At 34.5% G+C, this 22,786-nt stretch overlaps 1 protein-coding gene across 4 annotated transcripts; it reads left to right on the top strand.

Moving 5' to 3' along the window:
• Window positions 1-13,117: 13,117 nt before the first annotated feature.
• Window positions 13,118-21,954, top strand: LOC122155933. 4 transcript variants are annotated; one of them, XR_006167338.1, is made up of 5 exons: window positions 13,118-13,285; window positions 15,615-15,969; window positions 17,127-17,230; window positions 18,846-19,056; window positions 20,134-21,954. XR_006167338.1 is itself a non-coding variant. In XM_042810313.1 (5 exons), the coding sequence occupies exons 1-4, from the start codon at window positions 13,237-13,239 to the stop codon at window positions 19,008-19,010; spliced, it is 666 nt and encodes a 221-aa protein (XP_042666247.1). In that variant the 5' UTR covers window positions 13,118-13,236; the 3' UTR covers window positions 19,011-19,056; window positions 20,134-21,954. The 4 variants fall into 4 exon arrangements, 3 of the variants coding, with proteins under 3 accessions (XP_042666247.1, XP_042666246.1, XP_042666248.1); XM_042810313.1 differs by having other exon boundaries at window positions 15,615-15,962; XM_042810312.1 differs by lacking the exon at window positions 18,846-19,056 and having other exon boundaries at window positions 15,615-15,962.
• Window positions 21,955-22,786: the final 832 nt, after the last annotated feature.

The raw sequence follows: 22,786 nt of genomic DNA, 5'->3' as shown, positions 1-22,786 counted from the left end.
AAAAAAAAAAAAAAAAAGAAGAAGAAAACAAAGCATGTGTCAGTCTTTTCATCTCAGTTTCATAAAAAGTAGGGTTTGTAAATCCAGGTAGTTGGTATCAAATTCAATTAACTTCAAGAAAAATGAACACTCTTTCTAGTTATTAAAATTGAGTTTCTATGCACAGTCTAAGAGCCCTTATATTTGATAGAAATACCACGCATCTACTTTTGAATAAGCTTCAGAAAAAGAATGTGGTATAAAAAGAAAACCTTGCACGAACAAAATAAATATTTATGAGTCTCTCAGAATTTATATTAAGAAAAATGGTATGAATTTTATAGCAAAGACATAAAACAGAATAGTCAGAGATAGTTTGGATTACCACTCCCTCAAAAAAAAACTTTATTCTGCTATGCATCATTGACCTTTGTCAGTTGCATATAGTGTCATTGGTTTTACTAACTATATAGCATAGAGAATACTAGCACAGCCTGCTGAGAGTAGAATACCAAAGTATGTTAGGAGTAGGAAACAATCGTTGCTGTAGTCACATGAAAAGTATCCACACTGCTGTTAAGAATGTTACAGACACTGCTGTAGTGACTGAAGTGGCCAAATCTTATTTTAAATGAGTTTTGCAGTAGCTTGAAAATAATGACTCTTCAATTACATTGTGGAAATGGATGTTAGAATACTCAGATTATTATTTTCTTTTTAAAGTTTTAACAGTATTCCTCCCATGTTAAAAAAATAAAAAATAAAAAATCAAAAAGCCCAGAAAACACCATCATCTGGTAATTAAATGATGATAGTATTCTCAAAAGTACACAATTCTTCTAAATGTAGGATTTCTGCCAATACTGTCTTGGACGTCTTAGATAGCTCTGTAGATGCTGTTTGCCAAGCTGATGTGATTATTCTCTCACTGTTTCATTAATTTGATGTGTGAGAAATAAATATTTGCTGTGCAATTAACCGGAGATTATTATGGTCTAATGGAACTCCTTCATACAAACAGATGTTCACCTTTTAGATGCATAGAAAGTACAGCAGCACTTGATAAATAGAATGAAGCTGTGGGGAAAATATTGTGAAAGGAATTAAATTGGTGAACAAAACTGATGCTCATGTAATAGTTTTGGATTCACTTAATTGTAGTGAACAACAACAAACAACAAAAAAACAGTTACCATATGTGCAAATATGATATTTGCCAAAGCCATGGAAATTGTTACTAACGGTACAATAAACAAATGATTTTTTTGCTTTTTTTTTTTAACAAAAATACTTGCTCCTTTTCTCAGTCTCACATATGAATCTTATACATACAATATTTTGTACTAGTAGATACATTTCTTTATATTTCATAAAACAGGATGTGAAAAAAGACTCTAAAAATTATCAGCTGAAAATTAACTAGGAGTCATAGTCTATCTCTTAAATTCTGCACGTATTCTGTATTCATGCTTGCTAACACCACTCGTTCAAGACTTCCTATAGAACAATCTCTGTAGAATAATTGAACATTGCTTGAGGAACCAACCAAGGAGAAAAAACATTCAATTCAAGAAAAAATAAAGATAGAATACAGGTAGAATAGATTTTTTTTTTCAATAGCATGGAACTTTTACAACATAAATATGTAAATTTAAATCCAAGCCTGTATCCGTATAGATATGAAGAATAAAATGAGTCAAAAAGAAAATGCGTTCCCAGTTCAAAAAGGGTGCAATATGTTTTTTTAGTATCTTATTTCTGAAACTTATTTAAATATTCCTTTTTTTTAATTGTTACTGTTGTTTTGATTTTTTTTTTTTTTTTTAAACACCAGCCAATATTATAGGAAGTTCCTTGAAAGTCTGTAGATGCAAGGACAGATTTTCCTTAAAACAGAAAAGTAAATTCAAATTGCAGCCAAAAACAAGATACAAAAGATAAAAAGCCTCATGATTCTTGAGAATCACTTTAATTGCTTTTGTATGGAGATTCGCTTGTTAGTTCTCTGAGACAATATAAAATACCAAGTTATATTAAAATACTGAAGTATGTAATGCATAGGCTCTGAACTTTGATCTTAAGGTTCCAGTTGATACACATACTTTAATATCAGTTTTGTTATCAGTGTTCTTCAATATTTCTATGAAATTAAATTGAAAGTAAATAAATGCATTAGAGAAACATTTGGGCTTTAAAGGTCATCATTCAAAAGACAAACCTCACAAAAATTTATGATAGCACATTGTAAACTAGAGAAAGGAAAAGTGTATAATTCCATTCTCACTGCTCAAAAAGTAAACTCATTTTTCATTAATTCTGCAGTGACTATCTTGTGTCCAGAAGGATTAACTAGATCAAGAAATGCAAGTGTGTTAATTTAGTTAGATCTATAGCATGCAGAAAGTTTAAGCAAAAGCTTCTGCTTTGTAAACATTGTAGGAGTCTAGAAAGGTGGCAAGTATCTATTTTTTATACAATGCACATCTAATAAGTGATAGATTAGGTTTGTTCTGTAATGTGCCTAATGAATAAATGGCAAATATGAATGCTGAGATGAAAGCATGAAAATAGAGAAAGAAAATTGATGAATAATAGAGCAATAAGGGGAAAAAATACTCACTGAAAGTTCTCACAACAATAGGGCCACAAAGAAACTCAGAGGGCTGGAGCACCTCTCCTATGCAGAGGTTGAAGGAATTGGGTCTGTTTAGCTTGGGGAAGAGAAGATTCTGGGGAATTAGCAGCCATCTGGTATTTGAGGGGAGCTTATAAGAAGGAGAGAAACAGACAGGGACAATGGGGGAATGGTTTTAACCTTAAAAAAAGGGATATTTAGGTTAGATGTTTGGAAGAAATTTTTAATCAGAGGGTGGTGAGGTGCTGGCACAGCTGCCTAGGGAAGCTGTGGTGCCCCATCCCTGGAGGTGATCAAGGCCATGTTTGATGGGGCTCTGGGCAGCTGAGTTGGTGGAGGGGCAGGCCGTATTCATGGCAGGTGATTGGAAGTAGGTGAACTTTAAGGTCCCTTCCCACCTAAGTCTTTCTATGATTCTATGAATAGAGAAGATGTTCAGCACAACGGCCTGCTTATCACATGCCTTTTCTTGTAAATTCTCATATTACCAGCCATGAGAGATTCTTCCAGAAATCTCTCCTCAAACAATAGCAGAGAACACAATTAAATGACAGACTTTTATCCAAAGGTAGTTATGGGCATATTATGCTATTTCCCAAATACTTCCAATAGGTAATTTCATAGTACAGGGAAGGAAATCTAAACAGAAAATTAGTCCTAGATCTCAACATCAGAGGTGTCACAAATTACAAGGCAACTCATAACGGTTGCTGTACTTCTACTTAAAAATACTGGTAGTAGTCGAGCAAGACTTAAGTTTCAACTCCAAGTACTCATAACTCTTTTTCCTTGGCGCTTTTTTGGTGTTGCTCTGGGTGTTTGCACACTCCGGCATTTTCTGTGACACACATGAACTGAGTTTGAGCACTCAGAGCTTCTCGGTGAGCAGCTCCCAAGGAGTGTTTCCTTTCCTAGCATTAAGCTTCTCTGATCTCTATCCTGAGCTGAGATTATCTACAGTATCACAACTAGGTCTAGAGATGTCAGAAGCACTAAGGAGAAAGACTGCTGGTAGCTACTCTTGAGAAGTTACAGAGGAGAAACTTCTTCCATCAAAAATGATACTGCAGTAAGGGATCTTCAATAGCCAGCAGCAGGCAGCAGTATTTCTACCAGGGTTTTATGGCTCTTTGTGAGAGTGGCACATTTGGTTTTGATCATGCATCTGAAAAAAGTCAGAAAGAGCAGTAGGCCTGAACACAGCGAAAGTTTCAGCCGTGAGCAAGAAAACTTGATTCAATCTTCTCTATAAAGACACACAAACTTGGCTTAACCTCTACATTAAGCCAATGTGATAACATCTTACTGTAGCTTCTCCAGAATCAGAATCTCACTTAGAGACAATTGGCAGAGCATACAGTATTCTCACAGCAACTGTTATAAATGATGCAGTGTAGGTACAAGGATGTGGAGAGTTTAGCGGGAACCTGTGCCTGAAACACTTCTTTCTGCCAAGGGTAAACTTGTGCAAGAATTTGCTATGGCTTTTGCCACAAAATGTTACAGTTTATTACCAGAATGTCTTCACTGATAAAAAGTCTTTTAGATAAAGAAGTTCAGACAATATATTGATGTTAGGAAATATAACACAGTTCCCTTTGTAACAATATTCTGCCACACAAGACAATGCAAGATTTTGTGGCAGAGCCTGTTATGATGAAGTAGCCACAAAACCAATATTTCATCTTAAGGAAAGATAAATCTTTAGTGTCGTTTTAAGCAAACCTATCCTGCCACTCTAAAAACAGGTGGTCTAGTTAGAGGTTCAAAGGAATACTTACTCATTTAGGGCTACACGGAGGCCATGTGGTTTCCCTGGTTAGAAAGGTGCTTCTTTTGAGGATTTCAGGGACATATCTGTTTACTTTCTGTTTAAAGCTGTTGCCATGGGGATCTATGTACCTCTCATATCTCAACTGCTACTAGTAATAAAACAACAGCTAGGGGCAGACTGTTTAACTGAATAAGGTTATAACAGACAGTACTAGAAAACACTGGGGTTGTTGCAGTGATGATCTGTATGGGAACTATTGGTCACATCCTGAATCTCTGATTGACCACCCGAGGCAAGCAATGAGTCAGCCATGGGAGCACAGGTGAAGGCAATTCATCTGTGCTACCAGAAGGGGTGGAGCCTGGCTCCACCTCTCCTAGACCCATTTAAGTGCTGATTGCCACCACAGAAGGATCTCTTTTTGGAGATTGCTCCTTGTGGAGTTTTACTGTGAGCTTACAACATCTGTGAGTATTTCCATTTATTTTGATTATTTTTCCACTGAGATAATCTTACTAAGCCTAACCTCAGTATACCTATTGATTGTACACTCACTGATTGTACATGGTCCAAAGAAATACTGCAATGAAAAAGTAGTAAAACACAATTGTTTATAATCAATGACAACAGCATTACTCTAAGATAAGTAATGGACAGTGGATATTGGGTTGAACTGAAATTATGGCTAGTGAAAATTTTGTCAAAAGATAGCATTTTGGAAATTATTTGCCACCTGTTGACCTGCTTTGGCAAATCATCTTCAGAAAATTTTCCTTGGTCAGCCTGATGTCAATACCTTGTATTGAGAAGAAGATTTTCTTAACATGGATCAAATCTTAACCATTTAACCTCATCTTTCTAGCTCTCAGAGTTAAATTTCACGTATCTATAATGAAAAACATAACTGCATACTTAACAATATTTGGAAAGTTAAACACTTTTTCAGTTTCATCACAGAAGAGAAAATGGAAAGATTAAAAAGCTTAAGACATTGTTTTCCCTTAATACACTGTACAGACTTTCGACACAGAGGTGAAATTGAACTTGTTACATTCTTCAGTAGTTGATTCTAGCAATTTCAAAACGATCTGTCAGTTCTCCATCATCCATAATACATTTTACACTTGCCTCATTTCTCCCTCTCTCTCTTTCCTTCTTTTTCTCTTCTTTTCAAACACTTTTGGGACCATACGCATTACAATTTAAGTGTAGTGTTAACAGTTTTAAACTTCCTGGTCTTATATTTGCTAACTTAACAGTTTCCTCCCATCCCACAAAATAAATAAATAAAATCTATAATTTCCAATTCAGATGGAAGGTAGACTAGATGATAGTAACAGATCTGCTAGAATACAGACTTAGCTTGGTTTCCCTCAACTACATATACAACTTTGTTCCAGTAGAGGCTACCCATGAGCTTTGGACACCATTAAAATGAAAACTTCAAAAGATGAGAAAAGATTTTTCTCTTACAATTTGACAAATGTTTCAAACAGGAAACAAGCATCCCATGCAAAGCACAAAATGAAATTGAAACCTGAAAAAGGGAAGAGGGGAGGGAAAAATAAATGAAAGCATTATCTACTTTCATCTTTCTTAGTTTACCCACTCACCCCTTGCATGATAAATTATTCACGATGAATTTATCAGCCACCTTTCATTACTAAATATTGTTACAGAAAATTTGAATAATTCCCAATTTTCCTTTTCAATATCAGGATTTATAATCATCAGAAGTATCTTTGCCTCAGTTTCTGAAGCACAAAGATGTTGATGCTACCAGCGGTTATCTGCTGATGGAAAACATATGTGTGCTCATCACAGACAGAAGAGAGATCCTGCAAGAGAGATAAGTACAATCAACACATCACATTTTCCATTCATCGTTACCCTTCAAGACTCTGGTATGCCTGCCTCAAAGGCTGCTTCAAATTGGACTCTGAAACAGTTTCCCTTCTATATACCAAAAAAAGATCATGTGATAGAGAATTGAGCTTTCTGCATTCTGGTGCTCTGAAGCATTACATGATGGAGAAAAGTGGAAAGGTTTCCTTGTTGCTTAGTATTGTGCTTAAAACTAGTAGATAACCAATAAATGCTCTTCAGAATGGTTAGTAATGCTGTGAATTTTATGGAGAGAAGAAACATTTGTATTTTTATTGATTCAAATAGCTTTAGGCTTGCCAGAGCGGGCAGTTGTGCATGATGGTTCTTCCATTACACGGAAATACTTTCATAATGAAACTCCAGTCCCTCTTTCCAACTGAAGATGCTCTAGCAACTGGCTGTTGCTAGATGCATGGGTCGCAGTAACTTCCATTTTGCTGATTGTGCTTGTGAATGAAAGTTGTAGTGGGTGCTTCTGCTGAACTCAGCCACATTGGACTAGATTGCTCCCAGATTGCCTGGGCCCTTAAAGGGATTATTTTACACCGAAAGAGTCTTAGATTAGAAAGCTAGTGAAGTGTTCGAAAAGAATTAGCCAAGCCAGGACTTTTGCATTTCTACTGCCGTTTATTACCTGAATAAACTCAGAAGGGTTTTGAAAAACTCTCCTTTTGGGTCTTGTTTTTAAGTTTTGTCCCTATTGCACTGTGATAGACTGGGAAAATTAAGCCTAAATACTTTTTAACTCACTGAGGATTAACTCACATGAAAACTGTTTGTTTCAAACAGGAAATTTAAGAAAGTGAAAAGGAATTGTGCTAAAGAAAGGTAAACTTTCACCACAATCAAAACAGATTAAAACGATTTTATAAAAGGTAATATTTTATGCAATGCAATGCAAGAAGTCTTGTGTTTTCAGGAGTGGTTTAAATGTAACGTTAAATGTTTATACTGGCCACCAAAAATGTTTCCTCGCAGATCTCAGGGTATCACTTCCAACAAATCTGTTCTTTGTATTTACGTTTTACGTTTTCTCACTTCACTTTTACTGTTAAAAGAAAAACCAAAAAAAAAGAACCTCAGTAGACAAATACTAAAAAGCATTATGTTTAGATATTTTTCATGTCTTTTCTTCTAACCTTAAAATATAAGGAAGCAAAGTAAAAAGAGTGAGTTTTATCTCTCCAATCACTGCTGGTAAAGCATTTTCAATGTTTATTTCACAGTATAACACATAAAATGTTTTCTGTTTAATATAAGACCAACTATTTTACAGTTTTATCTCACATGTAAGAATCTGAATTACCTCCTGTTTGATTGTTTGTTTCCCAGATTGCTACTGGCTTCTCCACAGGGATAGAAGACAGTAATTTAATTGCTTTATTATTAACACCTGTGGTTTTTCCTGAGCATATGTTATGTTCATAAGAAAGCCATATTAATTTTCAGGTCCTTACTTTCAAGAGGGTACTGTATGTTAGATGACGGTGGAAGATTGCCAGCACTGGAAAATCTTCATAATATTTATTAAGGGAAAAAGAAAAAGATAAAGTCTGACTGTGGTAGCACAAACTTTCATGAATCACACTGCTAATATAATCCAATTATGAGTTAACTTTATTCTCCAACATTAAAGCTTTTTTTTTTTTCCTCGATTTTTAATCTTCCTCAGAGGAATTAACAGAAAGTTATTGTTATAAGCTCCAGCTTCTGGATATATGTACAGATATCTGAAGTTTTACACTGAAGTTTTACTGTGCCCCCAGGACACTCATTTATGTAATTATTTTAAATACTCACTTTTCACTTTTAAGAGTGGAATCCGGAACTCTAGCTCGTCAAAAAACTAGTCAGTTTTCTTCTTCATTTCCTCATGATATCTGGAAAGAGGGAAACAAGCAGACCAAAAAAAAAAAAAAAAAAAAGAAAACAATTATGTGAATTACAAGGAGTCAAGAAGCCCCAAGGGGGAGGAAAAGAAAAAAAAAAAGTGGATATTTATTCAACTGTTGAAATTACATTTTTGGATCTTCATAAAATAGTGTATAATTAACTACAATACAGCTTACTAGTTTACAGATAAGTCAAAATAAAGTATCCAAATGTTATTAATTTCACAATTTTTTGTTACTGATTACAGTACTGTTGTAAGGAATTGAAGCCTTCAGTCTCTTACAGTAAACAAGCCTCATCAGATAGTTTCATTTGTGCAAGTGTCAAAAACAAAACAAAACAAAAAAACAACAACCAAACATGCTCACAAGAAGCATCCTGTCTGGGAGCAGTAGGCTCTGTACCACTTATCTAAAGACATTGAATATATGTGAGTCAGTGGTTTTACACTTATCTTTAGGAAGTTTTCTTCTTTCTTCTCTGTTTATTCTCTGTTTAATATTTCCTTACCCTTCCTTTCCTCGAGTTTTCTATTCCTATGTGTGAAATATAGTTTCTGTAGAGATAGAAGTTCATTGCTTGATGTGTCAGTGAAATATGTATTACAGTAATGAAAGTAAATGGGATTTAAAAGGCATCAGCATCATGCTCTCCAAGTTGAAGTGATTGTCTTGTTCAACACTAGTCCAGCATCACTGACATAAGTACCAGAGCAACTAGTTGTTCTTCAAGGTACAATTATATATCAGACTTACATCCTCCCCCACAGGTTTGTGAAGTTAACAGCTTATAAACCAAGATCTGTGTAAAAATCTGTGGCTTCATCACTGAACTGATTTCTCAGTGAGAATAGGAAAATCACAAAGGTTTTTTCTTTGCAGTAGCTGCCTTTAGATATCTGTGATTTTAAAGTTTAAATTTTTATACAGGATAAAATTGTTCAGCGTTCAGTGGAGAAGAGAGAAAAGGAAATGTGGAGAGAGAGGTGAACACGAAGAGCCAAGAGATGTTTTAACTCTATAATAGCTTGATTTATACTGCACACTGTGTTGCTTTCTGAAATGCAGAATTCTACCTTGCTATGATGAGGAAGATTTGCAGCTTTCCATTTCTTATGCAAGCTCTGTACAGTATCAGGAAAAAAATATTTTTATTATAGCATTTTTTTAAAATTGGTTGAGACTTGGTCATGTGCATTAAGACTCTGAACATGTGTGAAGGACTGGTATGAAGTTATAGCTAAATCTCAAAAGCACATACGTGATTAGAGAAACTATGGAATTTTTGCATTTGGGTATATCCAGGACCAGAACACTGAGCTTCTGTATTGACTTTGGCAAAAGTATTTTGATATATTAGGTAAGGCTGCATGAAGCCTGCCAGAATTTAATGTTATTATCCTGCTTGAGTTGTTTGTTAAGCATTTTACTCATATTTGGATCTCTCCATGCAAAATTCAAGGAAAGAAATCCCAGGAAGAATAAGTCATACATACTGTAGACTCCCCTCAGCAGATCAAAAGAAATATCCTATAGACTTGAATGGATAATCTAGCCACGCCTCCTTTGCTTATACTGGCAGGTCAAACAGTCTCAAGATTTTTCCACTCATACATTAAGAATATAGAACCCTCCGGAATTTGAAAGAACATTTCATTGCAAAGTTAAAACCATCTCTGTATATGGACACACCCAGGAGAACAGGGAAGTAGTAGCAGGTTCCACATTCCTATACACGGAAAGTCTCAAATTCCTGATCTCCAACTATTCAGATTAATTCAAAAGTTTAATATAGCTATCTTCCCCTGATGACCTGTGTTATAAAAGTCTTTAGCTTTTTATTTATTAGAAACTTATTATATTATAGTCTGAGATTAGCTGACTTCATACACAACTGGCTCTAAATTCAACTTGCAAGCTGCAGATCCACTACTGATATACACTGTTGTCAATTTCATCCATACATTCTTATTAAGAGGAACTGTGCAGAAAATTTTGTTGCCAAAGTCCAACCAAAAAGATTAATAACTTTTTCAACACATAGTGGTTAATAAAGAGATATGTGAAAATATTCTGAAAGGAAAATATAGTTGCATTTTATTTTTTGGCTATAAGGATTAGGAACAGTTAAATAATTAACTTAAGCTAGTAGTTTTGGTCAAATGAGCCTAAATACTCTTTCCATGTTTCTCTTGTAATTCATCCATCTCATTTCTCTCCTAATTGTGACTGTGGGGTGCCATTCAAGTATTTGCTTTTAGTGTGAATTTCATTTTTGCTCCTGTTTTATTCTGGTAACTACTAGAAGGGATCCTGCATTGTCTCTAACTTTCTAATAGGCTAAACAATGCTTTTCTACGCAGAAACCCAGCAGGAGTTTACGTATCTTCCACTATTTGGGCAAACGGCAGATTTTCTCTCAGGCTTTCAGGAGTCATTGGACTTAAAGTAGCCTCTGCCTGTTTGTCTGTGCTTATTCTCTCCCATCTTGTACAACTGATCAGAAAACACAGAGAAATCCTGAAGTCATATGCACTATTCTCATGTTGTTCTGGATACAGGTTTGTCCCATTTTATCTGGAGGTCCGCCATCTCCTCAGAGGATCTGCTCTGCTACGCTTACCATTAGGAAGTTTTCTATAATGTTTCTGGATGAAATTTATGCTGAATAAGACTAAATGATAAACTGTAAACTAGATGCAAGTTACCCTATTTGTTTAAGGCATGCTAAGGAGATGCTTGCTTTAAGCAGCTGTATATTGTACAGCAGCTACCTTGGAGTAATAGTTGAATTACAAGGCATAAGTTTTTCTTTCCAAACAGCTATATTCATCTGCATTTTTATAGACATTCATAAAATGCTTGATTGCTTTTCAAAGATAAATACTTCCAAATAGGGATTGGTGAAAAGCCATTACTCTTTGAAATTGTTTACTTCTGCCCACATGTTGTTATCTGTTTTCATTGCTTCAGTAGAAATTGGCACAAAATTTATTTTCTCATCTCTTTGTGATGCCACTATAAATTTTTAAAACAGATTGCGTATTTGTTTCCCATTTACAATATGCCACTCCTCCATACTACAACCATAGAGCAGTGACACAGACATGCAGTTACACTCTTAATTCTCCCATTTAACATAGTGAAAATGACACTGCTGACAGAGAAGCTACAGCCTACTAGATAAATCCATTCATATTTTTCTAGTCCTGTAGGACAATAATCAATCAGCTGGAATCTAGGCCTTTTAAAAATGTATTGTCTCTATTATAGTCCTGAAACTAATCATCATTTCTGCAGATAATTAAAAAGATATTTTTAGATAAATTTATATGTTCCCTGACATTATAGCTCAAACTGGCAATAAGAAAAAACACAGGACTGACAGAAGTCTAAATGTGATTGTTCTTACTTGTTGTTATATCTCCGATATTTTAATAGAGCTGATTCTTATTTTTATCTCCATGAGGTGGTCTTGGAGAAGGTCTACACTTCAGTCTTCCAGTTTATATTAAAGTTGTACACTACTTTCTAGAGGAGGAGGTTAGAAGGTCATTGTCCATTTATTAACTTGTTTTAAGTTTCAAAGCTTAAAATTCTTCCCAGACAGCTACTTACTATTCAGGAAATATATAAAATATTTAAAGATTCATCTCTTCGCAGTGCTACAGAGTAAATTCACTTTTTTTTTTTTTTTTTTTTTTTACAAAGACATTTTAATAGTTCCTATTGTATGTCATAAAGTAAAATTTTTAGATTTGATCTTATTTAAGTTCTTCATTATTTCAAATCTTTCACCATGTTTTCTTGATGTTTCACTCACATAAATACTGTGCAGTAAGTACAAAAGTCTTCTCATTTGTCTTCATGAAAGTGCTTATGCCACATACACATCGCTCCTACCCACTCTTTTTGAACATCTTTACCAAATAGCAATAGACTTAAGCATATGCTTATCATTAAGTATCAGCACTGTGGAGGAGTAGTCCTATATCTGTAAATAAGTCAGAAGAGCAGAAGGGAAGGAACTTGATTTTAATGCCTCATAAAATGGTTTTAAGAAATCTTAAGTATCATCTTGGAGAAAAAAAAAAAAAAGAAAATTGAAAAAAAAAAAGGAGGTAGCTTTATGCTGAATGCGAAGTTCAGAATAGAAATGAAGACATAGTCTTTCATAGTGAGTGAGAATGATTAGTCATTGCAGCAATTAACCACTGAATTTGCAGATGCTCTTCTAGAAGCTGTCAAGTCAAAACTGGATATTTCCATGGAAGTTATCCTTAATCAAATCCAGGCATTCAGATCAGTAGGCAGGAGAGAGGAATGAAACCAAGATTTAATAAAACCCAGGGGTAATGGTGTGGGATAAAATTTAATGTGAGCTGCAAGGAAGTTAGCTGATCTCGTGGTCTTAAGTGAATTGCAATGGTATATGTTAGGACAGAAACCACATCGCCACCTTTTACACTTTGAGGGTTTTGGCAGCCAATGTTCATGTATGCTGGACTGCATGGTGATTAGTAGACATTCAGTATCACTTCAGCAAAGAGAAATAATATTTATTATGAAATATTTTTGCAGTATGTTATTTTTCTAGCTACAAAGATAGAGCAACGTCACATTCATGTATCTGGTGCTAGTGGCATAAACAGGGCTTTAAGAGCATCACAGGGAGGTGTCTATTGAAAACTTTGCTGTATTACATCGTCATTGCCATTAACAATATATATATATGTTTTGTTAAGGTGGGCAGCTTTGACCAAACTCACCACATATAACCGATTCTCCTCCTCTGAGCTGTCTGAAGAAAAATCTCAGAATGGAAAAACAGTCACACTAGAGTTAAGTTTGAAACTACAATATTAGAAGTTGATCTGTTGCAATGTCCAGGATGTGCAATGGCAGAAAGGGAAATAAGTGAGTAAAACCACAAGAACCTCCCCCTAGAAACAAGGTTAAAAACATGTTTTTTGGAGAACTTTAATTTTCAGCTAGGTGTTTGCAGCTGTGCTATTTGGAGTCTCATCTGAGATTTTAAAACCAGTCAATTAGCAATCCCAAAAAAAGAGATGAGGATTGGCATATTGCTTATGATATCTTATCTTGTTAACACTACAGGTAAGTAGATTTTTGCTGTTGTTTTGTTAACTTTCTAAAAAGAAAAAAGGAAAAAAAAAAATTAAAAAAAAAAGCCCTACCAAAAGCTTTTATTCCAGAATTCTTCAAAACTAAAGTAATCAAGAAAGGTAATACTTATATTTAATCAGGGATGAAAGTGCCAAAAATAAAATTTGTATCAATTTTTTATATGATATGATGAAAATGCATGAGATATTAATGATTAAGCTGAGAATGGTTTTCACTGGGTTTTGGAATGTTGCTATGAGTGTGATGCAGGAAATTTTTTAAGATATTTGCTTTATACTTAAATGAAGAAAGTACTCAGAAAGGTCCTGTACTCCTATGGGTTAATTACATTTTAAAATGTAATTAATGTCAGATCAGGTTTCATGTCAGATCTCAGAAAACCAAATCCCTTTAAAGTACAACACATGTTCTTTTTGAACATACATTTCTTACATGTCTTATAATGATAAAAATTCTAGTAAATATAACATATAAAACAAAGGTATTCAACTATTTTAAAACATTATTTTTTTCTGATTTAAAAACATTTGTTGTGTTTTGTAATTACTTTCCAATTTTTTATACTCAGTATAAAAATTCATATATATATATTTGCATATGATAAATTGCTTCATTTCAAAGCAGTTCCATAAATATAACATAATTTATAATGGAAATCTGATTTCACCTTCTCAGAATAAAAATGACTCAGTTCACAGAATTTTAACATATTTCTCTGAACATGAGAAATATTTTTACATTAGATGCTGTTTTTACATTAGATGAGAAAATAATTTTTTTTTTATCTGTTTAAATCTTTATTATGGCATTAAAATCAAGCTTTTCTTTAACTTATTTCTGTTAACTGGCTACAAAAGGAGAATAGGGTTAAGTGTTGGAGTTTCAACGTGATTATTTAAAGTTTAAATAACTGACTTTGAAGCAGACTTGTTATCTACTAGTTAAAATTTTGAATAATTTAGGATGAGACTCAAATGGAGAAAAGGTTTAGTCATGTAAGTTGCTAGAAATTGTGAGGTGTCACTGCTAGCTGATCGGATATGGGTATCAAGTGGGTATCTGATAAGGGTATTCTGTTATTCACAAAAATTTCCCAGTGTTCATCCTTGTGGATGCAGAGGATTATCAGACGGCTGGAGCACCTTTCTCTTGCAGAAAGGCTGAGGGAGATGGGCTTGTTTAGTCTGGAGAAGTTTCCAGGGAAACCTCATTGTGGCCTTTCAAGACATAAAGAATGCTTACAACAAAGATGAAGATTTTTTACCAGGGGCCTCTTGTGACAGGTCAAGGGGAAACACTTTTACTCTGAAAGAAGGTAGTCCTAATTGAAGAAACATTTTGTGATAAGGGTGATGAACAAGCACTGGATGCTTAGAGAAACTGTGCATGTCCTATACCTGGAAGCATGCAAAGTCAGGCTGGATGGGGTCCTGGGCAGCCTGATCTGGAGGGTGGCAGTCCTGCCCACAGCACGTGGATGGAACTAGATATCTTCCAACCCTCTGGCAGAGGGAGTAATTAAATGTATTATCAGCTTAACCTTCAGAATTCTTTCCATTTAATACCTGTTCATTGCAATCTAACTTTAACTAATAAGTGTTTTTTTGTTGTTGTTGGATTGTTCTTTTTTTTTTTTTTTTTATTTTTTTTATTTTTTTTATTTTACCTGCTCATGGCACAGTAATAGATGTGTTCAGGCATACTTCCAGTCCTTTACCTCATTGTTGTCTGCACAACAGATATACACAAGAAATCATTCTCAAAATATCCATTATTCTATGGATAGAATCTTCCATAAAGAAGATCTTCCAGAATCTTCCTCATCCTTCTGCTTTAGTTCTATATGGTTATTTTATTTGCACACAGTACTCACATAAAATTTTATAAAGAATTTAAAAAAATAAAATTAAAAACCAGCAAAGGACCTAGATATGATGTTAAGAATTAATGAAGCTGAAAAATTATGGAAATTCAAGACTTGTATTGACATGGCATAGAAACAAAACTTTTGGCATTGTACAGAAAATATGAGAAGTGGTGCATGTGGGTGAACTTGAATATTCTTCTATTTATTTTAATACAAGAATACAATATATTACTGCAAAACTTTTTACTGCTGTATTCATTTCATTTTTGATTTGTACTTCATTTAGTCATAATTTCATTTCCTTGTTTGCAATTATTCCTGCACAAAACAAGTTGCAATCAAATATTTAAATAACAATGTATTGGACTAAGAAGAATATTACTAGAACATTAACCTTAATAAATGTGATAATTAATTAATTATTAATTACAGCTAGCAGTGGGCCAGAGCTCTTGGTTTTGCAATACCCCGAAGATGCCAGTGTGCTCCTTAACTCCACTGTGTGGATGCTATGTGTCTTTGAATACCCCAAGGAGGAGAATGAGGAGCCAGTTGTGTACTGGAGGAAGGGCCCCAGCTGTGACAACCAGCAGAGTCTTCGGTCAAGTTCAGGAGCAGGAAGGCCACATGTACACATTACCAAGGACATATTCAGGGGATTCTCTATCTTAAAACTGAGCAATGTTGACAAGAATGACAGCAACTCATATTTCTGTGACGTGATACTAACCCAGAAAACCCATGGCAAATGTGGAAACGGAACCAAGCTGACAGTGCACGGTAAGAGGTATCTGATAGTCAAAGCAATTGTATTAATGGATGCAAAGTGAGTTAAATATTCCATCAGTTTTACTGATTTCTATTCTACCACTCAGTGCTGTGAGAAGAAGGATGAGGAAAACAATCTACAGTCATGATCTGAGAATCTGACTGTGGGCAATAAAACATTGATTCAATAATTAATACATATTATATACATAAAACATTTTGTGTATTATAGTATTTGGGTTAATCTTCTATATTAGTATATACCATATATATTTAGAATACGAAATATTTTTTCTCAGTATTATCCACAAACATTTACTGAGACTTTGCTCCATACAAAAATAAAAAATCCGTGACACTCATTTTTCATCATTTTCCTCAGTCCTTGTGTGCCAGCATTATTGTTTTGAAGTATGCAATCTGTTCTTTAACCTCCAGGTTCTGAAAAATTAATAGTAAATTAAGAAATGTGGGTGATTTTATGAAGTGTGTGTGAGAGTAGGGATATGCAGGAGCATGAGATTCTCTCCACATAATTGTAAAATTATTTTCAGCACTTTATAACTCTTCTCCTAGCCTCAATTTATATAAACAATTTTTGTAATCCTGAAGGGGACAATTACCTCAGTGACTGAGGTAAATAATTCTGGAGGAGGCAAGTTTTTTGCTTGTAGACTTGCAGGCATATCTGATTAGTGCATGCTAAAGGCTACAAAGCATCTCTCTGTTACTAGATTTCACTTTATATATAATAATTTCCCAATGCAGTTCTTCTGAATCCCTAAAGAAAAACAGCTGTCAATGATTCCTTCTGATTTTATATACCACACCATATGTTTAATTTATTTATTAAAAAAACCCAAAACATATTTTTCATCATAACTTAAGTATGTGCAATATAATAAAGATGTTTTTGGATCTATCACCTGTGAAATTTGTTTACTATTCATTTTATAATTAGCTCAGAGAAGTTTAAAAAATTCATCACTGAAGCAGAAAGAAGACAATAGTTCCTTCATGAGAAGTATAACCTTTCAGTCCAGAAAAAAAGAGAAATGTGATAAAGACAACTGTGCTGACTAGTCAGTCTTCACTAATCCTTCAGATTAAATCATATCAGAAAAGCAACTATTTCTTAATTTTTCAAATACTTAATTTTCTTCCTCTTCATTTCAGATTTCACGTGCAAAAACTGTGTAAGATCAGAACCCACCTGGTGGTGTTGGTTCCTTCTTCTCGGATACACTCTCTTTGTCACCACAGTTATCATAGCTTTTGGTGTAAGTAACAACTTCAGAAATAAATACTACAGACCTAAAGATGGGTGGCATCTTTTAATGGAAAGATACTATAAGTAAATGAAAGAAAGATGGTCATGCAGCTATGGCAAAGTAGAAAGTCTGTCTCTATTCTGTTAACCAAAGATTTAGAGGTAGAATCTCCTGTATTTGGATATTTGAGGATATGACCATAAAAGAAAGCTCTGGCAGTGGAGATACTTAGAAAAGTAAAAGCTACCATTTTCAAAGCTTGCTGAAGAAGCTATTCTTGATGTTGCTGAATGTTACCAAGTTTTTATTTTCACCTGGAAAGATAATTTAGAAAAAAATAATTTCTTAAATGATTTGCAGTTCAAAACACATCCTGCTTCCTCCATACTTTTGGGCTCCAGCTCCTAATTTCATGTGCTCCACCAGGCATACATTAATGTCTGCTTATTTTACACGTGTTTCAGCCAACCAAACAGTTACGCCAGGGCTTTATGCCTTCTCCCACCCACCAGTTGGGATGGGTCCCCACCTGACATTTCCTTAGCCAGCTTTGACAACTAGAAAATACTTTCCAAGAGAAGAAAATGTTTTTTGATACAAAATTGTCTAAGCCCAGAATGATTTCTTATACTTCCCACGATACTTCAGAAATCTTTTCTCTTTCCTAGTTGTGGATCTCTTCCCTATCTCATATCATGTTAATCAACCTCTTCTTATGGATCCAAAAACTAAAAAGAAAGCTTTCAAATAATAGTTCCATTTTGGTCATATTTAGGAATATACTTTATGTGAAGGAAACCATTTGGAAGGAAATGAAGCTGAGCTGTGCCATAACATGATGCAAATTAGAATCTCAGTCTCTGAAGGCATGGACAGTACTAAAATGGGCTCTACTTATAATTACAAGGTCCTTAATTGCAAACGTATAAGATAGTAACTTAAGAGACCTAAAAAGTTCCTTGTTCATCACCAGTAACCTCTCCCATCAAAAACCAATATTTTACAGTTCCTCAGAAGTTAAGAGCTGAAGGCTAAATTGGACCAAGAGGCAATAGGTAACTAATTTAACAGGTTCTCAGCTTGTACAGTTAAAAGGGCCATTTAAGTGTTACTGAAACTAGAGTTATAGCAACAGCTCCCTCTCTGCTGATTTCGTTATTAAAAGATTCAGCACCATTGACAAGTTACAAGACCTACAGACACTTATGGTATCTGATTGCCCTTCTGGGTCAAGTAAAGTACAGGTTTTGTTTTCCTTAGAAACAAGTTGTTAAGTGTTGTTACTTCAAAGCCACATCAAAATCAGAAATGTTCACACAATTCAGGCAGTAAACAAACAAAATTTGCTAAGATACAATAGCAGTAAAGTCTGTCAAAATGCACTTCTGCATCTGAATATGCAAAAACAGCCAAATAAATCTTTCCTAAAATGAGTCACTGTGAGTACAATCAGTAGCAGCAAAATATACCAGGTCTGGCAGGGATGACTTTCACTGAAAAAACTCAATGAAGAATTGAGTTTATACAGTGCTATGTTTTGGATTTGTGGTTAAAGGTATTGATAGCATACCAATATACTGAACAGCATTTGCATGGCATCATCAAGTTATTTTCCATTTCTCAGTCTGCTTCCTCAAATTGGTGGCTGAGGATGATCAAGTGGCTCGGAGTCAACCAGGATGACTGGCCACAGCTGACCAAAGGGGATATTACGCCACATAACATTGTGTTCATCAAGAGAATCAGGGGTAGAGGAAGAACAAAGGGTTTTTGTTGGCTAAAAAGATGACCGTTGCTCTCTGACTGGCTTTGCATTGGTCAGCTGGAGGGAGGTGGTGAGTGATTTCCCTTGCTTCATTTAGGACTTTCTGGTTGTTTATTTTCTTCCTCATTCCTTCACCTATCAAACTGCCCTTGCATTGACCCGGGAGATTTCTCATTTTTGTTCTTCTTGTCCTCTCCCATCCTGCTGGGGAGGGGGAGGTGAGTGAGCAGCTTCATGAGTGTTTGGCTGCTGGCCAGGGTCAAGGCAGCACAGCAGCTAAAGAGAAAGACACTGACATTTTTGAAGTCAGGGAGTCTATAATTTCTTACAGGTCATTTCTTCACTACATGACAAATGTGCCATACCATGAAAATGTGTATAGTGTCAAAATCAGAGTGTGAAATAGTGAAAGAGGTACTAGATCACTCAAAAGTCCCTTGGCTTTTTGACACTTCTAGGCCACTACTTAAATTTGGTGTGTCAGGGTTGGCTGAGCACTTCAGGTACTTTCTGGAAGGAGCTGCTATCTCAGGAAGAAGTCACACTTGTCTTTTCTTAGCTTAAATTTCTCTTGTATTTCTTCTTACTTTTGTCAGATTTTCTTTCTGCGCTTCAAAATCAAGACTAGGGCATAACAATGTGCTATTCCCATGTAACATGCATGAAAATTGTACATATTTTATGTGGAAGCCATTAGAGCTGTCAGTTATGGATTCTCCCCAAAAGAAGATATCTATCCCATCAACTCTCCAGAATGATCACTCAAGCTACATAAGAATACAGGATGAATTTAAAAAAAAAAAAAAACACAAACCTCTTTCACCCTAACCAAGTTGTTTGTTTAAATAAAATAAAAGCTTTTACGCACCTTAAAAGATAGTACCATGCATTGAAGAAATATTAAATGAAAACACTGATATAAAGTCAGACTCACATTCTACTTCTTGAATACAGTGAGAATTACCCTTATGCCACTACCTGTAAAAATCAGTTCTTCAGTGTTTTATTGAGACTGTGATATGCAACCTTACGAACAATTCAGAATAAATAGTGAAGTAAGGAATGTATTCTCTGAAAAATGAGGTATCTAGTGGAAAAAAAAAAAAATTAATAGCTTAACAATATATTTTTTGGAATATTGCAACAGATTCATCACTGCTGTAAAAAGTGGAAGAATGATTCAAGAAATACAGATAGCAGCACTACCCTGCCAAGTGAATGGATTTATGAGAAGCCACCCAAACCCGTTAATAATGGGTCTAACCAAGAATATGAAGATATGTCACTAATAAGAACTTTCAGTCACATTGAAAGGAAAGTGATATGAAAAACAAGCTCACAGTTGTAACTGTAATGCTATGAGAACGTGAATGATGTGTACTACTTCAGGATACAGAAGAAACATACACACAAGTCATTTTGTGAACTTGGAATCTTCTTTGTTCAAGATGTTTTCATCTATTCATGTATTTACTTCAAAACTAACGAAATCAATTCTCTATGCAGCTACAAATGCAATGATATTTAGAGTGCACAGCTACCACAAAAAAAGTGATAGAGCTATTAATATATTAATATTTCAATGCAAGAAAGCTGATCATGTATGCTGATATATTTCTTTTTCCATTTCAAACTCAAGGACATGTAGAATTTTGTTTTTATCTGAGTTAAGACAGCTTCTTTGCTTCATCAAAGCAACAGCAAATTCTGTACTACAGTACCTGTCTGTTGCTGAGATAAATTTAAAAGAAAGATTTTGTCATAGAGGAGTTTCTCCTGATGTACTGCCTGACCTTACTTCCAGCTCCTTATCCTGCCCTCATATTTATACATCCCTGCAACTACTTCTACTTTTGGCTGTGTAGCCAGCTATGCTACTGATATAGTGCACATTTGTACATGCCTCTCTCAAAAGAATGAAAATACTGAATATGTTTTTAATAGTTACAATTTCTGAAGAAAACATAATAATTACTGATGAAGAGCTTGACTTTGTTGTTCTCCTGGCATATCTAACACAGTGTAAGCTATTTGGATTAAAAATATCTTTAAAAGTTGTTTTAAAGTACTTAGGATGCTTTTAGAGTCCATGTAGCAACAATAGAATTAAACTTCATAGAAAGAGCTTACCATAATTTGCATAATAATTAAGTGCTCAGAGAAAGTTGTGCCTTGGAATAGTTATGTACATGTGACTTGAGAGAAGTTAACACTTTAACAAACTCTATTTGAGTTATTGAATTTTTCTTTTTTCCACAAATGATTAAATATTACAAGCTGAGTACTGTGTATCAAGATTTGGTTTTTTTAACACTGAAAATATAATTATGAAAGGAAAATGTTCATAGGCTAAAATGCCAGAGATTACAGCCTTATACACTATGAATATAAAACAAAGAGTAAGCTCTTTTTTACTCAAGGGGGCAATAAGTCATAGTTAATATTCAAGACTGTACGTTATGATGTGGATGCACACTGCTAGTGAAGTTCAGCTTTATCAGTAGAGCTTTATCAGTAAAGCATTATCAGTACTGCATTCTTCTAAAATATTTGCCTGTTCTGCAAGTAAAAATACTAATTAAAACAGTTTTAAAAACTGATATTTGACTCGTTTTCTTGAAAGTACTTCTGATTCACTTAGAGACAGTTAAGTATTACTTCCAGGACAGACAAACAATGCTTGTGCATTTGGAGAGGTTGAGAGCAGTCATGAAGTCATGAAAAAATAAAACAATTTTCTTAAATTTGATAGCAGGAACTAAATAATGGTCTCCCTCACTCTCCTCTACTCAAACTGGGTTCTGAGTGCATCTTCAGTCATAGATATTCAGGTTTCCAGATTCGGAAATTTAAACTCTAATTTGGGATGAAAATATGTAAATTTCCAGAGAAACTAGCTTCTCAGATGCACCTCAGACTTCCTATTTTAAAAATCTTTAAAAAAAAAAAAAAATTGTTGATTATAAAACATGACCAACGTCTTCTATTTAAAGTTTTTTTAAATTTTATTTTTATGTTTTTAATTACCTTAAATATTAAGGGATCTTTTATATATCTTAACATGTAGCTTTAGAGAAGATCCTTTATGAGGTGTGAAATCCACCTTAAAGGAAGATGCAGTCATATGAAGGCAGAAGTCAGTGAACCAGAGTTACCTTCAAGAAGCACAAAAACGTTAATGCATTCAATGGAACTTTCCATATCTTGCATTTTAGTTCATTCTTAATCTAGCAGACATCTAGCAGGGCAAATGCCTTTCAAGACATCTCATTCAGATAACAGGTATACTAGAATAGGGCTGTTTTCTTTCCACTTTACAGCACTGCTTCCATTTCAGATCAATGGTCCTTCAAAATTGTCAACACTGTTTTTACACTTTTTCACATGCTTCTTAGAAACACCAGAGCTATTTTCTATGTAATGTTTCCCAATAAGTTGGAATTAATGTTCAAGTCAGAAAGGTTAAACATTCCAAAGTTTTGTCTGAAAACAAATAATAGGGCATATGTGCTACTATCTAACACCAACAGCATAAGGACAGTAAAAAACCAAAATCATTATTTTCTATGTAGCAGTCAGCAAATTTTTTGTCAGCAGGGCTGAATCCAGTTCAGAACACAAGAAATTTTTAATAGCAGGTATACGAAAAATTATATTTTCTAATTTATACTTTTTTAACACACATATAGTAGTGTAAGTAATGTTAACATTTATATGCAATTCTGATCGTACAGTAAATCTGTAATTTCTGTAAATTTCTCTGTAAATCAGAGAACTATTGCTTAGAGGAAATCTCAATA

This window comes from Centrocercus urophasianus, unplaced genomic scaffold, assembly GCF_019232065.1.
Source record: "Centrocercus urophasianus isolate 14NV4802_14NV808 unplaced genomic scaffold, USGS_Curo_1.0 seq_12, whole genome shotgun sequence".
Classification (NCBI taxonomy): Eukaryota; Metazoa; Chordata; class Aves; order Galliformes; family Phasianidae; genus Centrocercus; species Centrocercus urophasianus.
Note: the sequence above shows the minus strand (reverse complement) of the source record. Positions and strands in the feature narration are given on the sequence as shown.